Consider the following 17,443-nt stretch of genomic DNA (forward strand, 5'->3'; position numbering starts at 1 on the left):
GGTCCCTGTCTGCAGCAGCAGCCTCCAAAAAGGAGCCAGGGCTGCCCAGGCTGAAGCCCAGCGCCCGTCAGCCGCGGCGCAGGAAACCCAGGCAGCGGCCGGTGACTTCTCCGGTGAGTGCGGCAAGAGGAGCGACGGCCCCATGGCTGCGGAGCAGGGAGGGCTGGCGACCGCTTGGGAGTGGGGTGGCCAGCCAGGCTCTGTCTTGCCAAGCCCGTCTGGGCGCGGGGGCAGCCCCGAGGTGGGCTGGGCAGCACGCAACAGAACCTCCCCAGCAGCGGCTGCGTTCCAGCGGCGTGCCAAGGGATGGCCCTGTTGCATGCCCTGGGGTGCTCAGTGAGTGCTGCCTGTGCGTGTGCCCCCACCCTCTCCACTCCCCGCAGTGCTGCTGAGGGCGCCGGGGACAACAGTCGCTGCTGCCGCCGCTCCGTCTCTGCCACAGATGTCTCGGGAATCACGGTGGCCGAGCCACCCCACCGCCTTGGTCATCCCCAAGGCCCGGGAAGGGCGAGCGCAGCGTGCCGCGTACCTGCTGCTGGCTCTGTGCGCCGCAGCGCTGTACCTCGCTGGGGAGTCCCTCGTGCCCACTGCCCGCAGCCTCACCTTCCACTTCGTGGCCCTGCAGATCGGGGTGCTGCTCAAGGGCACCTGCTACCTGGCAGAGGAGATCTTCCACCTCCAGTCCAGGTGAGACAGCCTGAGGGTATCCGTCTTCCAGGCTCCTGGGACCACCCTGGGGACAAGGGCGTAGCAGCCTCCAGGCGTTGTGCCGTACCCGCTCCTTGTCTCTGCTCCTACCTGTGCCCTCCGTGGCAACGCTCCGCTGTGCCTCAGCGGCACACGCTGCTCTCCGTCAGCCTCCCGCCTCCCTCAGCTCTCCCTCCCTCTCCTCCTCTCGCCCTCTCCTGCCTGCCCAGCTCCGCTGTGTGTCTACAAACCTCTCCCTCTCCTCTCCGTGGTAACTCCCTAGTGTGCCCTTTCCCTGGGGAACAGATCTCGGCCCACAGTCTTTCCCCACCACCCAGTGCCGGAGGGCACAGGGATGTTGGAGACAGTCTCCCCTTGCTGTCCAGGGCAACTTTGCATCTGCTCCCCTCTGAGACCCACGGGTGCTGCAAGAGACCCAAGGCGTCCCCTGGATGGCAGCACCCGGGGTGTGCTGAGCGGGGTCCCACAGGGCTCCCTGCCTCCCTACTGCTCTAGAAGGACAGTGGCACTGGCAGGGAGGTGGCCAGTGCCCCGTGGGCTGCAGATGGCAGGCAGGTGGCTGCCAACCTGCCCCCTGTCTCCCTCTCCCACCCAGGCACCACGGCAGCTTCCGGAGGGCCCTGAGCGCCTGCTTCCCCCTGCACTGGCACGGGCCCATGCTGCTCGTCTGTGGCTCAGCCTACATGGCTCTTGTCGATGGAGACAGGCAGCCTCTCGGATTCCACCTTGGCCTGGCCAGCCTGTGCCAGCTCCTCAACCTCGCTCTGGGGCTCCACGTAAGGCACCAACACCTCCAACCGTCGCCAGCTTCCCAGGGAGCGCTCCAGCCCTGAGCAGTCGTGGGGGCACGTGGCCCAGCTCGGCGCAGCCCCTGCGTGCAGCTCCACGGCAGGAGGAACGCTCGTTAGCTCAGCCCTGAAGAGCTGATGTCCTCGGCCCCATGCCACCACGCAGATCGGCAGGAGGGCCAGGCTGCCTTCTAATGAGCACAGTCACCCCCAGGCACTGGCAGCAGCCCTGCCGCAGCCAGAGCCCTGCTGACACCAAAAACAGGGGTATTTTTAAATCTGTCAGTCAAGCTGGTGCTTGAGGGGAAAGGGTACCCTATGTGGTCTCCAAAGGGTTATTTATCAGGTCAGGTGCCCTGTGGGCAGCAGAGCCAAGCTCTGGGTACCTCTGCAGCACTGGGAGGGCTCTGCTTTACCCCAGCAGAGAGGGAAGGGGAGAAGAGTCACACTGGCTGCAGAAAGGTACTTTGGGGAGGGCAGCCATCCGGTGTCTGTGGGGACTGAGCACCCATTCCCACCTAAATGAAAACACAGAGCCGGCAGGTGCCACTGGTGGCCCTGGAAATCCCACCATCAGGTGCTGGGACTGGAAGCACTGGGCAGACGCGCAAGCCACACTGGGACACACGATCCCAAAGGAGGGCGCAGCCAGAAAAGTGCCTGGCTCACCCCAGCATCAGCTTCCTCATCTGCAGAGACTGTGTGGGCTGTTGAGGGCTCCTGGCCCTGCTGCCCACCGCGGTGGTGGAAGGGGGCAGCAGGGTTGCTCCCTCCCCAGATCTCTTTGGAGGGGGCAGCTGCTCTCCAGTCCCTGTAGAGAACCGATCGTTGCAGAAGAGCCCAGGTGGCCGCTTTCATCAGCACTGGTCTGTCTTTCCTTCCCTCTGCAGAAGCCCTCAGCTGTGGAAATGTCTGAGATGTCTGAGAGGTCCAAGCAGAATGTCGCTCATGGGCTTGCCTGGTCTTATTACATCGGGTACCTAAAAATAGTCCTGCCATGTACGTAGCTGTTTCCCTGCATTATCATGCCTACAGACAGAAATAGCTCCTCATAACAATCCTCCTACTTTTACGGTGTTAGCAGGGAAATGGGGAGCAAGTTAGAAAGCAGCTGTACTCACACCAGGCACCTCTGCCTGACGCTGTCTTCCACCAGGGTTGAAAAAGTCGATGGAGGAGTTCAGCAGAGCCAACCCCAATGTGCTGCCCTGCAGGGAGACCTGGAAGCTCCACATCTTGGTCCCTCTGAGCTGTGATGTCTATGATGACCTGGAGAAAGCTGACAGCAATATCCAGTACCTGACAGACCTCACCGAAACCACCCTGACCCGAGCTGGCACCAAAAAAAGGGTCTACAAACACAGCCTCTATGCAATCAGGGATGAAGACAATAAGGTATGCTGAGCGCAACGGCGGGAGAGCAGTCGGCTTGCATCAGCCCTAAGGTCTTCCTGGCCTCAGAGCCTGACCCAGAAGCGGCCATAAGGGCAGGACGATGCCCCCTCTCCTATTAGATACTCCCAGCTTTCTGCAGGCGTCCGTGAGATGGAGAGGTCCTGTTCGAGCCGGCCATCTGCACCCCTTCCTCCTGGCTGCCTCCTCCCAGACTCAGCCCTTGCAGGGATGTTGAGCTCACTTAACCCCTCCTGGAGCTGATTTAAGTCCAGAAAACAGCAGAAAACTGAGCAGAAAAAAAAAAAAAAAAAAAAAAAAAAAAAAAAAGCAGATGTGGGGTACAGAGCATCACTTCCCTTGGGACAAATGAATATTTCTTTTTGTTGTGAAGAGGTACCTGAAAATGCTTGTGTGAATCATTAGATAACTTGACTCTCTCCCATTCCCCCAGTCACCTCTTTTCCAGGCTGGCGAGCCTTAAATCCCACCGTCTCACATCACGTTCATCTCCTTCCACATCTCTAGGCAGCTGGGCCTCTGCCCCTGCACCCTTGGAGGAGGGAACACACCAGTCCTGCGGATGCAGCTGTGGATGGAGGCGTCGGCAGAGCGATGCTTCTCACCTGGGTCCCCGTAATTTGCCCTTTGATGGTGGCTGAGCACTGAGCTGCCGCTTTTAAAGCCCTGTCTGCAGGGATTCCAGAGCCTCTTTCCTGGCCCTGCTCCTGGGGAAGTACAGTCGGCATCGGGGTTTTCCCGCTACGATGCAAACACTGATGCTGTGTTTCGTCTGCCGGTCTCCTGCTGAGTCACTCGGCGCCAAGTGAGCTCCAGCAGCTCTGCAGCCTGGACGTGGCCTGACCTGCTGCGTGTTGTCAGTAAAATCTGTCCCTCAGCTGGCTGCCCGGCAGCAAAGCTAGCGCCCATCCCTGCTCCGGCTCACTGGGGTGACTGCCTGCCCCAATGCCGGTAGCTCTTCCTGCTACTCCGCATTTACCCGTCCCTCTTCCTGCTAACACACTTTATTAAACTTTCCAGTTTACCCAGTGTAAGACATACTGGTAACCCTGCTCCTCCTTGGAATCTCTCCTCGTTGGTTTGATCAGCCTCCTCCTAGCCGTGCATTCATCTTGCCAGCATTTATCCTCTCCTCCGTTCTCCTGCTCTCCGTTAGGATGCTCAGACTTCCCCTTGTCTGGCAGAAAAGCTGCCAAGAAGGCGTGATGGGACACAGGGAAGGGGTGTCTCCCGAGAGGACCAAACTCCACGAGGGAAATCACCCCCCAGGCTGTGGCTTGGGTGCACTGACAAAGCTGGTGGCTGCACCCTGGGGCCCCATGGGAGCGACGGAGGCCGCTCCCTGAGCCCCCCCAGCACACAGGGCATGGCTCTACCTGCCTACCTGCCAGGCCAGTTGCTCTTTCCCTGCTCGATACAGAACGGGGGGACACTGGGACCAGAACTGTCCCAGTGGTCCAGCACACAGCACCAGTGCAGGGCAGGCCAAGGAGCCGCCGAGGGGTCTCGAGGGCTCTGCTCAGGGCCGGGGTCTCTCGACAGCTCTTTGCCAGGTGCTTGGTCCTCCTGTCCCCATGTCTTTTTCTTCCGTCCCTGCAGCTCTGGCACTGCGCCGTGGAGTATGCCACCCCGCTGCAGTCCCTCTACGCCATGTCCCAGGACGAGTGTGCTGCCTTCAGCCGGGAGGACCGCCTGGAGCAGGCCAAGCTTTTCTACAGGACCTTGGAGGAGATCCTGAAAGGCTCCAAGGAGTGTGCGGGTTCCTACCGTCTCATCGCATACGAGGGTGAGCGAGGAGGAGGAGGAGAGGGTAGGGGCACCCAGCACTGTGCTCTCCCAGCCCCTTGAGCGACCTTGGGTCGGGGCGAACAAGGGGAAATAGGCAGGATCTGTGTCGTGCTTGGCTGATACCCCCACTCAGATGGCCATGGGGGGTCCCTGCTGCGGTGGAAGGAAGGGGCTGCCTCCCGACACAGAAGGACTCCTTGCCGGGGGTCTCAGAGGAGCAGGGAGGATGCGGGCAGAGCTGGTCCCTGTGGAAGACCCCAAAGGCACCTGAGACAAGCAGTGTTCCACTGGGAAGCAAGAACGCTCGCTCGAGGATTGAGTGTAACAGTGGGCTCTCAGGGGAAGGAGCAGCAACCTTCACTGCTGGTGTGCCTGCGGCTGTCAAGCCCTCCCCAGAAGTGGGATGGGTGGACAAGTGTGTGCTGGCTCAGTGGCAGTCCTCCTGACAGGGGATGGGAAGCAGTGAAGCTTTTCCTTCTTCCCATCTTCCTTTTGTTTCCCTTCTCCTCACCTCCGCCAGAGCAGCAGGTCTTGAAAACAGCTCGCTGCTGCTTGCCGAAATGAATCTTGCTGTTTTTCAGAGGAAAATCAGTGCTCTCCCTGATGGGGAGAAGCATTTCTATCCAGCAAGGTAATTCCCATCACAGCAAGCACTACTGGGAATCCAGCACATAGTGCCTCTACTTTACTTTCCTTCCTGCACTTTGTGTTTTAATGCCTTTCTTCTGGCGTGCTGAAAGGGGGAAGTAAGAACCACACTTTGACTCCTCAGGAAATTCTGCATATCTTAGAGCATCTCCCAGAGACTCTGCTCCCTGCCCAGACCCTGCCTCTGGCCGGACCAGCAAAGGTGGGGTTTTGTCTTTCTTCTGTTCCAGAGTCAGGAGAAGCAGAGACCCACTTCTTGTCCAGAGAGATCCTCTGGCACCTCCAGCAGCAGCGTCACGAGGAGTACGCCATCTGCGAGGGGAACCACCTGCACCACCCATCCACGACCCTCAACTCGACAGAGCTCAACCTCCAGATAAGTGAGTCGGACCTGCCGCAGCCTCTGCGAAGTGACTGCATCTGAAGCACCAGCGCTGCCCAGCCCTGCGGGCCCCCTTGCGCGAGCAAGTGCTGCCCATGGCAGCGATCCCCGACCTCCCGCAGGAACCGCCCAGCAGAACCTCCTGCGCATCGTGGTCACGGAAAGCAGCTGAGTCAAACCGCAGTCCTGTGACGCGCTTCCCATTTTCTGTGTTACGTTCTCTCTCATCTATGGGCGATGATTTTTAAATCTGCCTTGGTTTGTATCATATAAAGCATTTCCCTCTCAGGCATGGGGCGTTATTCTGAATCTTGGGCGCGATGTGCAGGCTGTCCTTGGGCACGCTGTGGCATCGGATGGGGCTTTGGAAATCTCAGCCCCGAGTGTGTCTGTGCGTGCTGGGTCCAACGCATCCATCCGGCGTGGCCCAACTACTCTGATGGCTTCTGCAGGTACAAGGAGCATGTGCAGGACTTGCCAGGGTACCCTCCAGCCTGACGGACCAGCTGTGCAGTCACACACAAAAATCCTCCCTTTCCAGCCATTCGGGATGTGAAGGCAGAAGAGGAGGAGGTCAGGCCTGGGGAACTCGGACATTCAGCGGTCGCACAGTGCAAGAAACCTCCCTGCCCTTGCTCCACGGAGTAACTTCACGCTGAGAGGCATCTGCAGTGCCTGCTGATGCCCTTTGTGCCCACATCCGTCCCAAGCGCTCTGCAGAAGCGCTTCTCCAGCCCCAAAGGGCGTGCCAGACCCCCTGGAGCTCTGGGAAAGGGGCAGGGTGCACTCTCAGCACAACTCAGCACGGAATTTTTCGTTCAAGACATCACATGTTGGGCTGCTCAGCCCTCCGTGCCTGGGGTGAGGTACCCCCAGCAAGCCAGACCCTCCCTACCTCCTTGGGGCCCGTATGGTCAGGTAGAAGCAGGGCAGAGGACGTGCAGCAGGTCTCCTCAGCGTGGCTCTGAGACAGAAGATTTCTTGGCTTTGCCCACATACCTGCTCCTCCAGGATCTGCCCGGATCTGCCTAGGCTGAAAAAGGGGCTGTTCCCAGGCCAGCCCAATGCCTGGGCACCCTGCGTAGGGCCACGCTTGAAGAGACTCAGCCTGCGAGGGGATGGAGCCTACCCCTGAGGGGCTGCCAGGGCCAAAGAAGCAGCTGAGAAATACACTCTCCATGGTGGGCTGCTGCCAGAAGCCTTCCAGGTCGGGAGGATAGCAAAATCAACGTGCCCCACACGACCCGGGCCAGCCATGGGGCAGGCGAGCCAGCCACCCTCAGGCTACCGAGCGCGAGTGATGCCGTGTGGCCAGAACTGTGTGCCACGGGGCAGGATGGTGGCCCCAGGGCTTGTTGCCAGAGACCATGGCAGAGCTTTGCCGTGGTGCAGCTTGGCCACAGAGCAGGGGCCAGAGCTGTGCACCCACTGCTCCGTGCCTCAGTTTCCCCTTTTTCCCAGAGCCGAAGGAGGATCTAGCCAGGCAGTTCTGCCCTGGGAGGGAAGGAGGCAGCTCAGCTGGCTGGTCACCTTCTGATGTTGCAGCATCCCTACCCTTTGGTCCCTCCCAACTCCCACAGAGACCCCGAGGGGACTGCAGAGTCCAGGGGCACACGGGAGGTGACCTGGCTGCATGGCTGAGGGTGGCGACAAGAAGGCTGTGCCCGGCTCCCTCCTGGCCCTGCTCACTGCTTCCTGGGTGGCTTTGCCTGGAACCAGGCCCTCAAAAACATCCTAGGGGACGCTACTGCCTCTCTTTGTGGATACTGGTGAGCCTCCAGCTAAGCCAGCTTCCCTGCCACTATATTCCCAGTGTGGTTAGTGTCCCTCAGGTCCTGCCTGGACCTGTTGGCCAATGGCCTGTCTGGTGCCAGGTATGCGCTCTCTTTAACAGCAGGCTCCGGCTCCTTACCAGCGCCCTGGCTGCCCAGCCTCACCGTGTCCTTGCCACATGGCTCCTGCCAGCAGCACCCAGCAAGCTGCTCCCTCCAGGAGCCCGGCGGCCACTGGTCCGAAAGTGCACAGCCCGTGCAGGGGCTGTCATGCGCTGCACGGATAAACATTTCGGCCAAGAGGAGAGAGCCAGCCGCGGCTGTCAGGATCACGGCAGGGCACTGGGTTTCTCTGTCGTGCCCAGGCCAAGGCGAAAGTGTTTGTGGCTGAGCAGGCTCACCCAGGATGGAGAGAAGCTGATGGAAAGGGCTGGATGGGCACAGGCTGGCGCTGAGCCCACCCCCCTGCTCCTCCCCTTGGCTCCCCAGCTCCTTTCGGCCTGATCACCATCTGGGCTTGCAGCTCCCATCCCGAAGACGCTGGATGCTTCTTCCTCTGCCCATGGCTCCCAAGGGAATGGTCGTGCTTGGACAACTGTCACCTCCTTGAGCTGGGAAAAGCCACAGGCCAACGCTCCACCCTTCGGCAGGAAGACGGGCGCCCCAGGCGGACCCCCAGCCTGAGAGGCGGAGGTGCCCGGGCAGAAACCCTGAGGCAACCCGCACAGCTGGACATCTATGTCACCGCTGCCTCACTGACCTGCTACAAGAGCTCCGGCGCTGGTGGGGGCCGCGGGCGCAGGGCTCCCAGCAGGCGAGAGGGCAGCTCCGGTGGGCAGTGTGGCACGGCAGCACGTGCTGCTGGGAGCCCGGTTTAAGGGAAGCCTGCCTGCGCTGCCTCCAAGGGCAGCTCCGAGGGCTCCGACGTGACCGGGCTGCTTCAGCCTTGTTTGCTCCACAGGCAGCTCACTGGGCCCTCCTCAGAAGCGCAGCGACACCACCCAGTATTCCCCTCTGAGTGGAAGAAGAAAAACCTGGGAGTACGATTTTGAACAGCTGGGTGAAAGCTTGGATGACCACAGTTTCTGTTGGAAAGGCAGCAGCCTGGGAAACCCTCACCCTGCAGTCAGCTACCACGGGCCACCAGCAGCTCAGCCACGAGAAGCCCGCAGAGCCAAGGGCTTCACAGCCACCCGAGGAGACCTGGCAGTGCTGTTCAGCCCCTCGGGCACACCCAGGCACAGAGAGCCTATAACCCAGCTCCTTAACCACCGTTTGAAGCCTCTGGAATTCAAAAGGCCCCTAGGACCTGCTCGGGCTCCAGGCAATAGGAAGCCCACGGTCAGTGAACACCTGGACACAGCGTTCCCCTCACACAGGGCTGATGTGGCCAGGCTCCAGGGACATCCGTGAGCCCTGCGAGCCCTGTAGGACACTATTTTCTGGCCTTCAGAGGCTGGTGTCACTCTCCTGGCCTGGAATTGTGCTCTCTGCTGAGACCTTCTGCCCCCAGGGCAATCCCGAGTGAAGTGAGATCAGCTACGGCTTATTCCTCTCTCATCTAAAGCCACTCCTGAAACAGCTCCAGTTCCTTCTGTCTCTCCCAGACTTTCCTTCCCAGGATAAAACTGCTCTTACCTGGCAGTTGCCTCTCAACAAAGCACCCCAGGTATCAGGGCTCCATCTTTCATGCATATGGGAGAACATGGTGGGAGACGCCCCTCCCCAGCTCCAGCCCAGCAAGCTTTCAGAGGTGATTCGGCTCTACGCTGGTCCTGCTGGGACTGGGAATTGGAACCCATTTCAGGATTCAGTAAAACCTTAAGCTGCAGCCTAATCTCTGGGTGCTGCATCTGTGCAAAAGACAAAACGGCAGATGAGAGGGCTGTTAAGGGAGGGTTTGTGACAGCAAAGGCCACGGCCAAGAGCCAGCTCCCCTCGGCCTGCTGGTTTGCAGGGGCGCTGGTGATCTTTGCTGAGGCCTCCAGGATGTGCCAAGCGCCTGGTGCTGCGCTGGCAGAGAGGGAGAGGGGAGAGCTGTGCTGCTGCAGGTGAAGGACCTCCTGCTCGTGGCAGGAGACGCACACCCTTGGGTGCAGGGACCAGAGTGCTGCACCCGCGGGGTCCAGCCCTGGAGCATGGGTGGGTGGACACGGGTCCTGCTCGCCCACCTCCTGCTTCAGAGCAGCATTCCTTCTGGCACGAAGCAAAGGTTGAGGGCACCTGCTGGGGGTCGAGGTAAATGCATCAGGGCTGTGCTGAGCAACATGGGAACAGCAAAGCCAGTGACCCCACCGTCCCGGAGGGTTTGCACCTTCAAATCCACTGGAGACCCTCACAGGGCACAAACACCGTCTCCTTCCTGACACCCTGCTCCCAGTTATGGGTGCTTCTTATCTTGCCCATCACCTCCTTCAGTCAGGTTGGGCTGAAGATGGCTGATAAGCTCAGCCGATATTAGCAGGGGACAGGTAGAAAGGCAGGCACAAGCCCAGAGGAAACCCGACAGCGCAACCTTGTTCCAGCAAACGGTGCCGCCCGCCAAAGGCTCAGCTCCTGCCACGGCTCAAGGGCAAAGCCAGGGCCAAACAGACGGCAAGGTGAAAGCCTTTGCCAGCAGCGTAGAGCTGAATCAGAGGCAGGAAAATCAAACCTCAGAATAAGTGGCAGCTTGCTGCCCAGGCTGGCAAACAGAGGTTATCCCGTTTCCCCTTGAGCTCCCTAACGGCACCAACCAGCTCGGTTTTTTCCACCCGTTGCAGCATTCCAAACCAGACCTGACCCAGGACTCCCCAGCTCCTGGGGACGCTGAAGGTGCTGCAGGGTGTCAGCAGCGCAGATGCAACCGGGCCCAGAGCTGGCACGCACCACCAGGGCAGCGGTGTCCCCCCGGCAGCCCCGTGCCCTCGTTGCCACAAGCACGAGGAGGCAAAAGCCTCGGATGTCCCTGGTCACCACGCAGTGCTTGGGCAGGGCCTTGCTTCAGTGATGCCCCACGCTCCAGTGCCTCGGCTGCCAGCGGGAGGCGGAGGTGTGAGCGGGGCACAGGCACCACCGCCATCTGGAGCCCGGCGTGCAGGGACTGCCAGGGCTGTGAGGGGTGATGAGCTGGTTTCAGGGGCGTCTTCCACCTCAGCCTCCCAAGCACAAGCCGTGGGGAACAGCAGCATGGCCCCAAGCCTAACCACCATGGAGAGGGCTACGAGCCCCAGCTATTGCTCGTCACTGGGGCAAGCACAGAGCCACAGCGGTGGCTTATGGAGGGGCTCGGGGCAGCAGTGAGAGGCGGCTGGCACAGCTCTTGCCCTACCTTGTCCTCTCTCCACTGCTTCTCCGCTCGGGGGGAGATGTATGGGATGAGGAGCTGGGCTTTACGGCCAGCTCTGTAGCGGGATTGATGCACCCTGGCCTCCAAGAGGTAAAGACCAAGCCAGTCACAGGCATCAGTCCCACCAGCAGCAGGGTGGTCTTGCCGAACATTTCTCCCCAACACCCGGACTGCTCCAGAGCCTGAGAAACTCTTCTCTGTCCTCAGGATGAAGGAGAGGTGTCAGGGAGCAGCAGCCCCCTACCTGGGCCATAAGGAGGAGCCATGCCACCATACCTCAGCAAGGTGAGCTGAGCAGGTCCAAGATCCACCACCACCCAGTAAGAGCGAGGCAGGCCCTAGGCCAGGCAGGGAGGTAGATTCACGCTCAGGGTGCGGGTGAGCAAGGCACAGAGCCAGGCACAGCATGGCTGCATCCTCCCCCCAGCCAGGGCTGGGGCCAGGGCTGACCTTGGGTGTAGCAAGGAGGAGGCTTCTCACAGCTCCTCCTCCCATCCTAGACGCTTTCCCATCGGGTTTCGTTAGTGCCGTCGGGATGCGGATAGCCCAGCTCCTGTTCATTCGCAACCACAGGTCAGGTCAGCAGTCCTTTCTGAGGCACCCGTGGGCCTTTTCTCCTTGAGGGTGCCCAGAAATCACTACTAACTGTCTGTAGTGACCCGTCCATCCTGCTCCACGCAAAAAAAAAAGACTCATTTTTTAAGCTCAGGACAGCTGACGTGTGAGCTGCCTCAAAGACCCATTGCAGAGCAGGTACTCGGGCTTTTGCCATGAACTTCAAAAAACTGATCTTCCGCTCTTCTGCAGGAGATACATGGGCTGTTACAAGAGTGTCTTTACTCCTGCCCTTGTACGTCTTCCCCTTGACCTCGAACGAAAAGCCACCAGCGCAGTCTGACCTGCCAGTTGCACAAATACAGCGATTGTCTGGGTCAGACGGAGGGGGAGGATAGAGAAAGAGCGCTCCTGAATCCCGGCCTTCGGGGTTGGGAATGGTGAATTAGGGAATTCTTTTTATGGAAGTCACATTCCCCTTACCGCCTAAAATCTCTCTGGACTCTTTCTGGAGAGATGTGTGTACCAAATACCACGGTACTGGAAGTCCCAGGAATTTCCAGGCTGCCCCCAGCTACAGGGACCAATATTTCAAGAAGAGGGTGGAGCTCAAAGCTGCCTTGCCCTCGCTGGGCTTAGGAGGAGAAGCGGGTTTGGCTCAGGAGCCTTTTCCATCCCACATGGCCACGGTGGATGGTAGAAGTCAGCAGGAGCGCTGGGCGCTCTCCCCAGGCTGGCGTCAGGCACACAAACATCCTTCAGGAGGGCGAGCACGTGGCCCGGGACGCTGCGTCTGCCGAAAGCAGGGAAGCACCTCTAAGGAGCTGCCTTTCCCAGGCGCCCTTTGGGGAATTTTTTTAGCTCTTTTGCACATAACTCCCAGCCAATGCTGACACCTTTGTGACTCTGGGTTTAAGGTTAGGAAGGAAAGTTCGTCTGCTTCTGGTTCACTGCTGGGATTTGGGGTTGAGAGGTCGGTGTCTTACGACTACTGAGAGCCTGTCCCCGCAAATGGCAGCGGTAGCAGGCGCCATCATTCAGCTCAGCGCTAAATAATTAAAAGATGCCCCACGCCATCCAGCTTCCTGCTTCTTTAATTGGTACAAAAAAGCGCTGGAACATCAGCAGAGAAATTTCCCTGCTGTTTTTTCTCTGCCGCTTTGGAGAACCGGGAATGGTCTCATCCTTCTCTTGGTAAAGTTTGCTCGGTGTGGGAGGACGGGGTTCCCTGCCACCACCGTGAGCCGCTGATCTCTGGGAAGTGGCACTGGTCTGGCCTTGCTGTTTGACCTCAGCAAACCCAGCCACGCATCCGGGCTCTGGTTCGTACGAAAGACAGCGAACTGTCATCTCTGCTGCAGCCACCTGCTTGTTTTAACCGGCCAGTTTCCACTTCGAACGTGCCACGAACACACCAAAACTGGAGACGCCTCCGTTTGCTGATCCCCTCGCGCAGGAGGTGGTGCAGAACCGCGTTCCAGCCTGCACTAGGCGGGACCCACATCGAGAGACAGAAACAGCTGCTGATACGGCAGGTGCTCACGGGGAGCAGTATCAGAGCAGTGTCACACGTGGCCACGGCAGCAACTGCATCCAGTTTGCTGTGCACCGAGGGCCCCCTGCTCCGGGATGCTCTCTGCGAGAGACACAACGGTTTGGGAGCCAGAAATGTCATCCAGCTTTTCTGGGAATTTCATCCATTCTCTTGCTGGTTTGTGGTGGATGTTGGCACCTCAGGCGCGTTGGGGTTGCTCCTGCTCCAGTGCTCAACAGCAAAGAAGCTTTAAAACGACACCTTGTGTTGCTCATCAACAACAAAATGTGTCCCTTATTGCAAACCTGTTCCTTCAGTCTGGAATCCCTCTTGGCTGCTTCAGCACCGACTTCTTTTAAGTCCTCTCAAACGTGTCTAGGTATTAACTCCTTGCCATCCAGCACCACTTAAACAGTCTGGAGGTGCACTGCTACTTGCCATAGGGAAATGACCATTTTTGTCTCCAGATTTAAGACTTGACACCGTTTCTCTGGCCACAAGACTGTGCTTAAATCACTGCTTTGCCCAAAATCAGAAGACCTTCCGGAGTCATTTAAACTCACTCAATCTGTGCTGGGAACTGGAGTCGACCAAGTACAAAATGCTTATGTTCTCACGCATCATTATCAGCAGCTTAAAAGAAGAACAAAGAGGAAACGACGCAGCAGCCTTTGCTCTTGGCTATACTCTCCCTTACTCAGTTGTGGATCTGAGCAGCTGCCTTGTGGGGCCTTATCTCTGCAAAGGCTGGTGCAGAGAGCATTCTTATAATGCCGGTGGATAGCGACTGGATCATGGAAAATGTGTTGAGATCATTTTTTATTACATTCCTGGTAACTACTGTCCACTGTCTTGAAGTCCCACGCCAAGTCTACCCCTTGGCTGTAACTTTTCGTACTAATGGAAGAGCCAGAGTGAATTTTGATGCTTTAAAAATTGTATGCAGTGGGTTTAATATAAATGCTGGCAGTAACAAAACAGATCTTGTAGAAGACCCCCAAACCTGACTCACTGCAAGGCCATCTCTGAGGCTGAAAGGCAGGCGGCGTTCTCAGCTCCCTCTGTGCTCCCACCCCTCCAGCCCCGAGCGCTACAAACCCGTCCCGGCACTTGGGCCCTGAAGCCTTTGAGGAGAAACTTGCCGATTGTTCGAAAAGGTCCAATTACGGAGCCTTGCAAATGCAGGATCCTTCTGCGTCTGGGGCAGGAGGGGAGAAGAGAAAAGTAACTATTGCTGAAGTTTGACAACAGCTAAAAAGAGTCATCGGGACCTACTTTTATTCGTATCCTTAAATCTTATACTTATGTAATTACCACAGAGCAGGTCAGTCTGGTCGATACCTGTGCGCGCCGAGGCGTTACGCCAGGCTCGTGCGGCGGCAGTCAGTTCGTGAGGCTGACATAAAACCAGTTATCGGCAAAGGGGTGGGCACCCCAGCCAGGGAGGGCTGGGTGCTTCCATGGCGAGGGGTGCGCACATCGCCTTCTGCAGAGAAGGGCCTGGGTGGCTGGCGGGGGGCACACCTTTCGCGGGGAAACGGCGACAGCAGGGGAGCGGTTCGGCAGCGCTGCGCTGCCCTCAAGCGCTGCTTTTCAGCAACAGCCAACTTCTCAAAGTCAGCCGGCACCGAGGGGCGCGTCCCAACACCTGTGCTTGGGCTCCCAGGACGGCCCTTGAAGTCACACCGATTTTTTTTATTATTTTTATTTTTTTACCATTCACGTAGTAAACATCCTGCTTGAACGGCGGCTGAGGAAGGCGGCAGGTTCGCCCAGTCCGTGCCTGCCTGCGGTCCGGGTTCGGCATCCCGCAAAGCGAGGAAAGCAGCGGCTCAGCACTTTGACTATCAGCGACAGCCGGACTCTCACACCTCTTGGGCTTAAACTGGGTATTAATTAACTGCCTCTGCTTTCTGCTACACCTGCTACTGACTCCACAGTCCCTTTCATTTCCTCTTCCCACTGGCTTAGTGGGAACAATATAATATACATGGGGAACGTCTATAAATTAAATTAGAGAGCCAGCAGCCTGAGAGTCCAGAAGCCTTTGCAGGGCTGTCTCGATGCTCTCGCACATTGCCTGTGCTAGTGCACAGCTCTACCTGAAAATTCACACCTTTAACTCCTTGTGTAACATCCAGGGGGGGGCCTCAACATCCCAATTTTAATTAACTTGTTAGCCAAGCATCTGAAACATGCATTTCTCACAGTTCCTCAGTCCTGCTCGTAGTTCTGCAGCACCGGTTCCCCACACTGAAAGTGCTGCAGTTCGTGTTGCGCTGAGATCTTCAACAGACGCGTTACACGGAATATGGTGCCCAGCACTCGGGTCTCACAGAGAGGTGAGCAGACAAAGAAATGGAAAAACAACTTAAAGCCCTCCAACAAATGCTCTGCCAAGGCCTGGCAAGCCCCTGGGACTCCCCTCTGCCAGCTCGCTGGGCCAGGACACCCCGGTGGGCGCCCACCCTGTGCCCCACCCGTCCCAGGACAGCGATGGCACACGCGCCCCCAGCAGCTCCCACCGGCTCGGGGTGCCGCTGGGCCACGGGCACAAGCAGCTGCCCCCCGCCCCGCCACAAGGCCACTGGGCCCCTTCCCCGCCAGCAGCAGCCAGAGCCCAATGCCTACGTTCAGCCTGTATCCGGGGCTAAACTGTAACGATCGCTCTATCACCCATCAACCCCTCCCCATGGAAGAGCATCAGGAAAAAGGAAAGCAGACCTGTGGCTGGAAGTGAGAACAGATTTTAATGAGAGAACACCGATACCAACAGAGATACAGAGAGTTATACTCAGCAGTTGTTGCAGCTGACCAGAGAGCAGTCCTCGGGAAGCGGGAGAAGCCAGAGGAGGACCCCCAGCAGGAGCCCCGCAGAAGCTCTTTTCCTCAGCAAACCTCCCCCTCTGTCATGACCACCACACTATGGCACGGGCTACCCTTGGCGCTAACTCGGCTCAGCTGCCCTGGCTGACTCAACACCGCCACCAGCCTGCCCGGCACAGCTGGCCATTGCTTCCACCCCAGCCAACCAGGCCACCCGCACCCCGGCGGCTGGCAAGGCGGCTGGGCCCTGGCAGCCCAGCTCCCGTTCCTCCTCCACGGGCGCTCCCTCAAGCTCCTGCCGCTCTGCGGGGCTCGGTACTGGGACCAACCCCAGCCCCAGCCTCCGCCCCCAGGGCAGGGCCGGCCCTCAGCAGGGAAGGACGCCCCCGCCATCAGGGCGGCAACCGGCCGGCCCCCCCTCAACCCCGACTCAAGATGGCGCCGGGCGGGCCGACGGCGGGGAGGGTCACGTGCCTCGCCGCGGCCCAATCAGCGGTGAGCGGCGCCTGCGCGGCGGTGCAGGGCCTGCGCTAAGATGGCGGACGATAAGGTGAGCGGGGTGGGGGGGGTGCGGGGTTGGGGGGAGCTGGGCCGGGGCTCTGCCTCCCCCCCCCCCCCACCCCCGGGGCCGCCCGGGGCGCCGGCCGTCAGCTCTGCGTGTCTCCCCCAGGACCCGCTGCCGAAGCTGAAGGACCTCGCCTTCCTGAAGGACCAGCTGGAGAGCCTGCAGCGCAGGGTGGAGGACGAGGTGCACGCTGGCGTGGGGCAGGTAACGCGCTCCGCCCGGCGCGGGGGTGACCCGTGTGCCTCGGGGCGGGCCCCCCAACCCGCCGTGAGGGGGCTCGGTGTTCAAAAATGGAATAAAAGCCCTCGGGCGCGCCCCTGCTCCGCCTCCCATGTGCGGGACTGGCCTCACGCTGCGCTCTTCTCCGCAGGATGGCTCTCTGCTGGCCTCGCCCTTTCTCAAAGGCTTCCTGGCGGGCTACCTGGTAGCCAAACTTCGCTTCTCCGCCGTCCTGGGATTCGTGGCTGGGACCTGCACAGGGATCTACGCCGCTCAGAACTACGCCGTCCCTGATGTTGAAAAGACGGTCCGGGACTATTTCAGTTCGCTGAAGAAAGGTCGGGACTAGCGAGGAGCCCTGCGGCAGCAGTGCCTGTAGGAACGGTGCTCCTTGGTTAGCGGGTGCGGAAGACTCCTAGGGCTTTCGGAGGCGCGTCACATTTACTGTCGCTTTCCACCGGAAAAGGGCTTTACACCGCACCGTTGGGAGCCGTCAGTGGGTCTGGTTATGGCGTATTTGTTAGAGCATCATGGCAGCAGCGATCACTCCACTAACCCACAGGAGGTTGGAAGCACCGGTAGCCGACGGTTTGCCAGCCGCCTTTTCCCCTCGCCTCTCTCCCCGTGGCCCTGCGGACTGAAAGGCTGCCCGTGGCGTGTCGTCACGCTCGCCACCTGTACGCCCCGCTGCTGAGCGCACGCTTTGCCCTAGGAACCTGCTTTGTGTGGCTTCCTGGGGAGGCTTGTAGGTCTCTTCCTAACAAAAGACAAAACCATTCTCTTCTACTGCCTCACAAATGTAACAGGAAACATCCTGTTTTAGTCAGGCTCATTAAATTCGTGGTATTTGGTCTCTTCTTGAATGTTCTAGGGTGCGAGTCTGGCCTCTGTGCACTGGCAGCAGCTTGCACTTGCTG

At 59.2% G+C, this 17,443-nt stretch overlaps 2 protein-coding genes across 2 annotated transcripts; both read left to right on the forward strand.

The window, feature by feature from the left end:
- The first annotated feature begins 442 nt into the window (after positions 1 to 442).
- Positions 443 to 5,769, forward strand: STING1 (stimulator of interferon response cGAMP interactor 1). The gene is made up of 6 exons (XM_086471187.1): positions 443 to 687; positions 1,304 to 1,484; positions 2,387 to 2,495; positions 2,653 to 2,891; positions 4,509 to 4,695; positions 5,576 to 5,769. The coding sequence occupies exons 1-6, from the start codon at positions 443 to 445 to the stop codon at positions 5,767 to 5,769; spliced, it is 1,155 nt and encodes a 384-aa protein (XP_086327313.1).
- Positions 5,770 to 16,270: 10,501 nt separating this feature from the next.
- LOC147414729 (SLC35A4 upstream open reading frame protein) lies at positions 16,271 to 17,396 on the forward strand. Its single transcript, XM_086470998.1, has 3 exons — positions 16,271 to 16,292; positions 16,413 to 16,511; positions 16,678 to 17,396. The coding sequence occupies exons 1-3, from the start codon at positions 16,278 to 16,280 to the stop codon at positions 16,873 to 16,875; spliced, it is 312 nt and encodes a 103-aa protein (XP_086327124.1). The 5' UTR covers positions 16,271 to 16,277; the 3' UTR covers positions 16,876 to 17,396.
- Positions 17,397 to 17,443: the final 47 nt, after the last annotated feature.

Source organism: Leptosomus discolor, chromosome 10 (genome assembly GCF_034619465.1).
Source record: "Leptosomus discolor isolate bLepDis1 chromosome 10, bLepDis1.hap2, whole genome shotgun sequence".
In the NCBI taxonomy this organism is placed as follows: Eukaryota; Metazoa; Chordata; class Aves; order Leptosomiformes; family Leptosomidae; genus Leptosomus; species Leptosomus discolor.

What these genes read in the sequence shown, in the direction of transcription:
- STING1 (XM_086471187.1), top strand. Translation starts at nt 443, where the DNA reads ATGTCTCGGGAATCACGGTGGCCGAGCCACCCCACCGCCTTGGTCATC. An exon ending in ATCTTCCACCTCCAGTCCAG is followed by an intron (nt 688 to 1,303) that starts GTGAGACAGCCT and finishes TCTCCCACCCAG; the next exon opens with GCACCACGGCAGCTTCCGGA. An exon ending in CCTAAAAATAGTCCTGCCAT is followed by an intron (nt 2,496 to 2,652) that starts GTACGTAGCTGT and finishes GTCTTCCACCAG; the next exon opens with GGTTGAAAAAGTCGATGGAG.
- LOC147414729 (XM_086470998.1), top strand. An exon ending in TGCACGCTGGCGTGGGGCAG is followed by an intron (nt 16,512 to 16,677) that starts GTAACGCGCTCC and finishes TCTTCTCCGCAG; the next exon opens with GATGGCTCTCTGCTGGCCTC.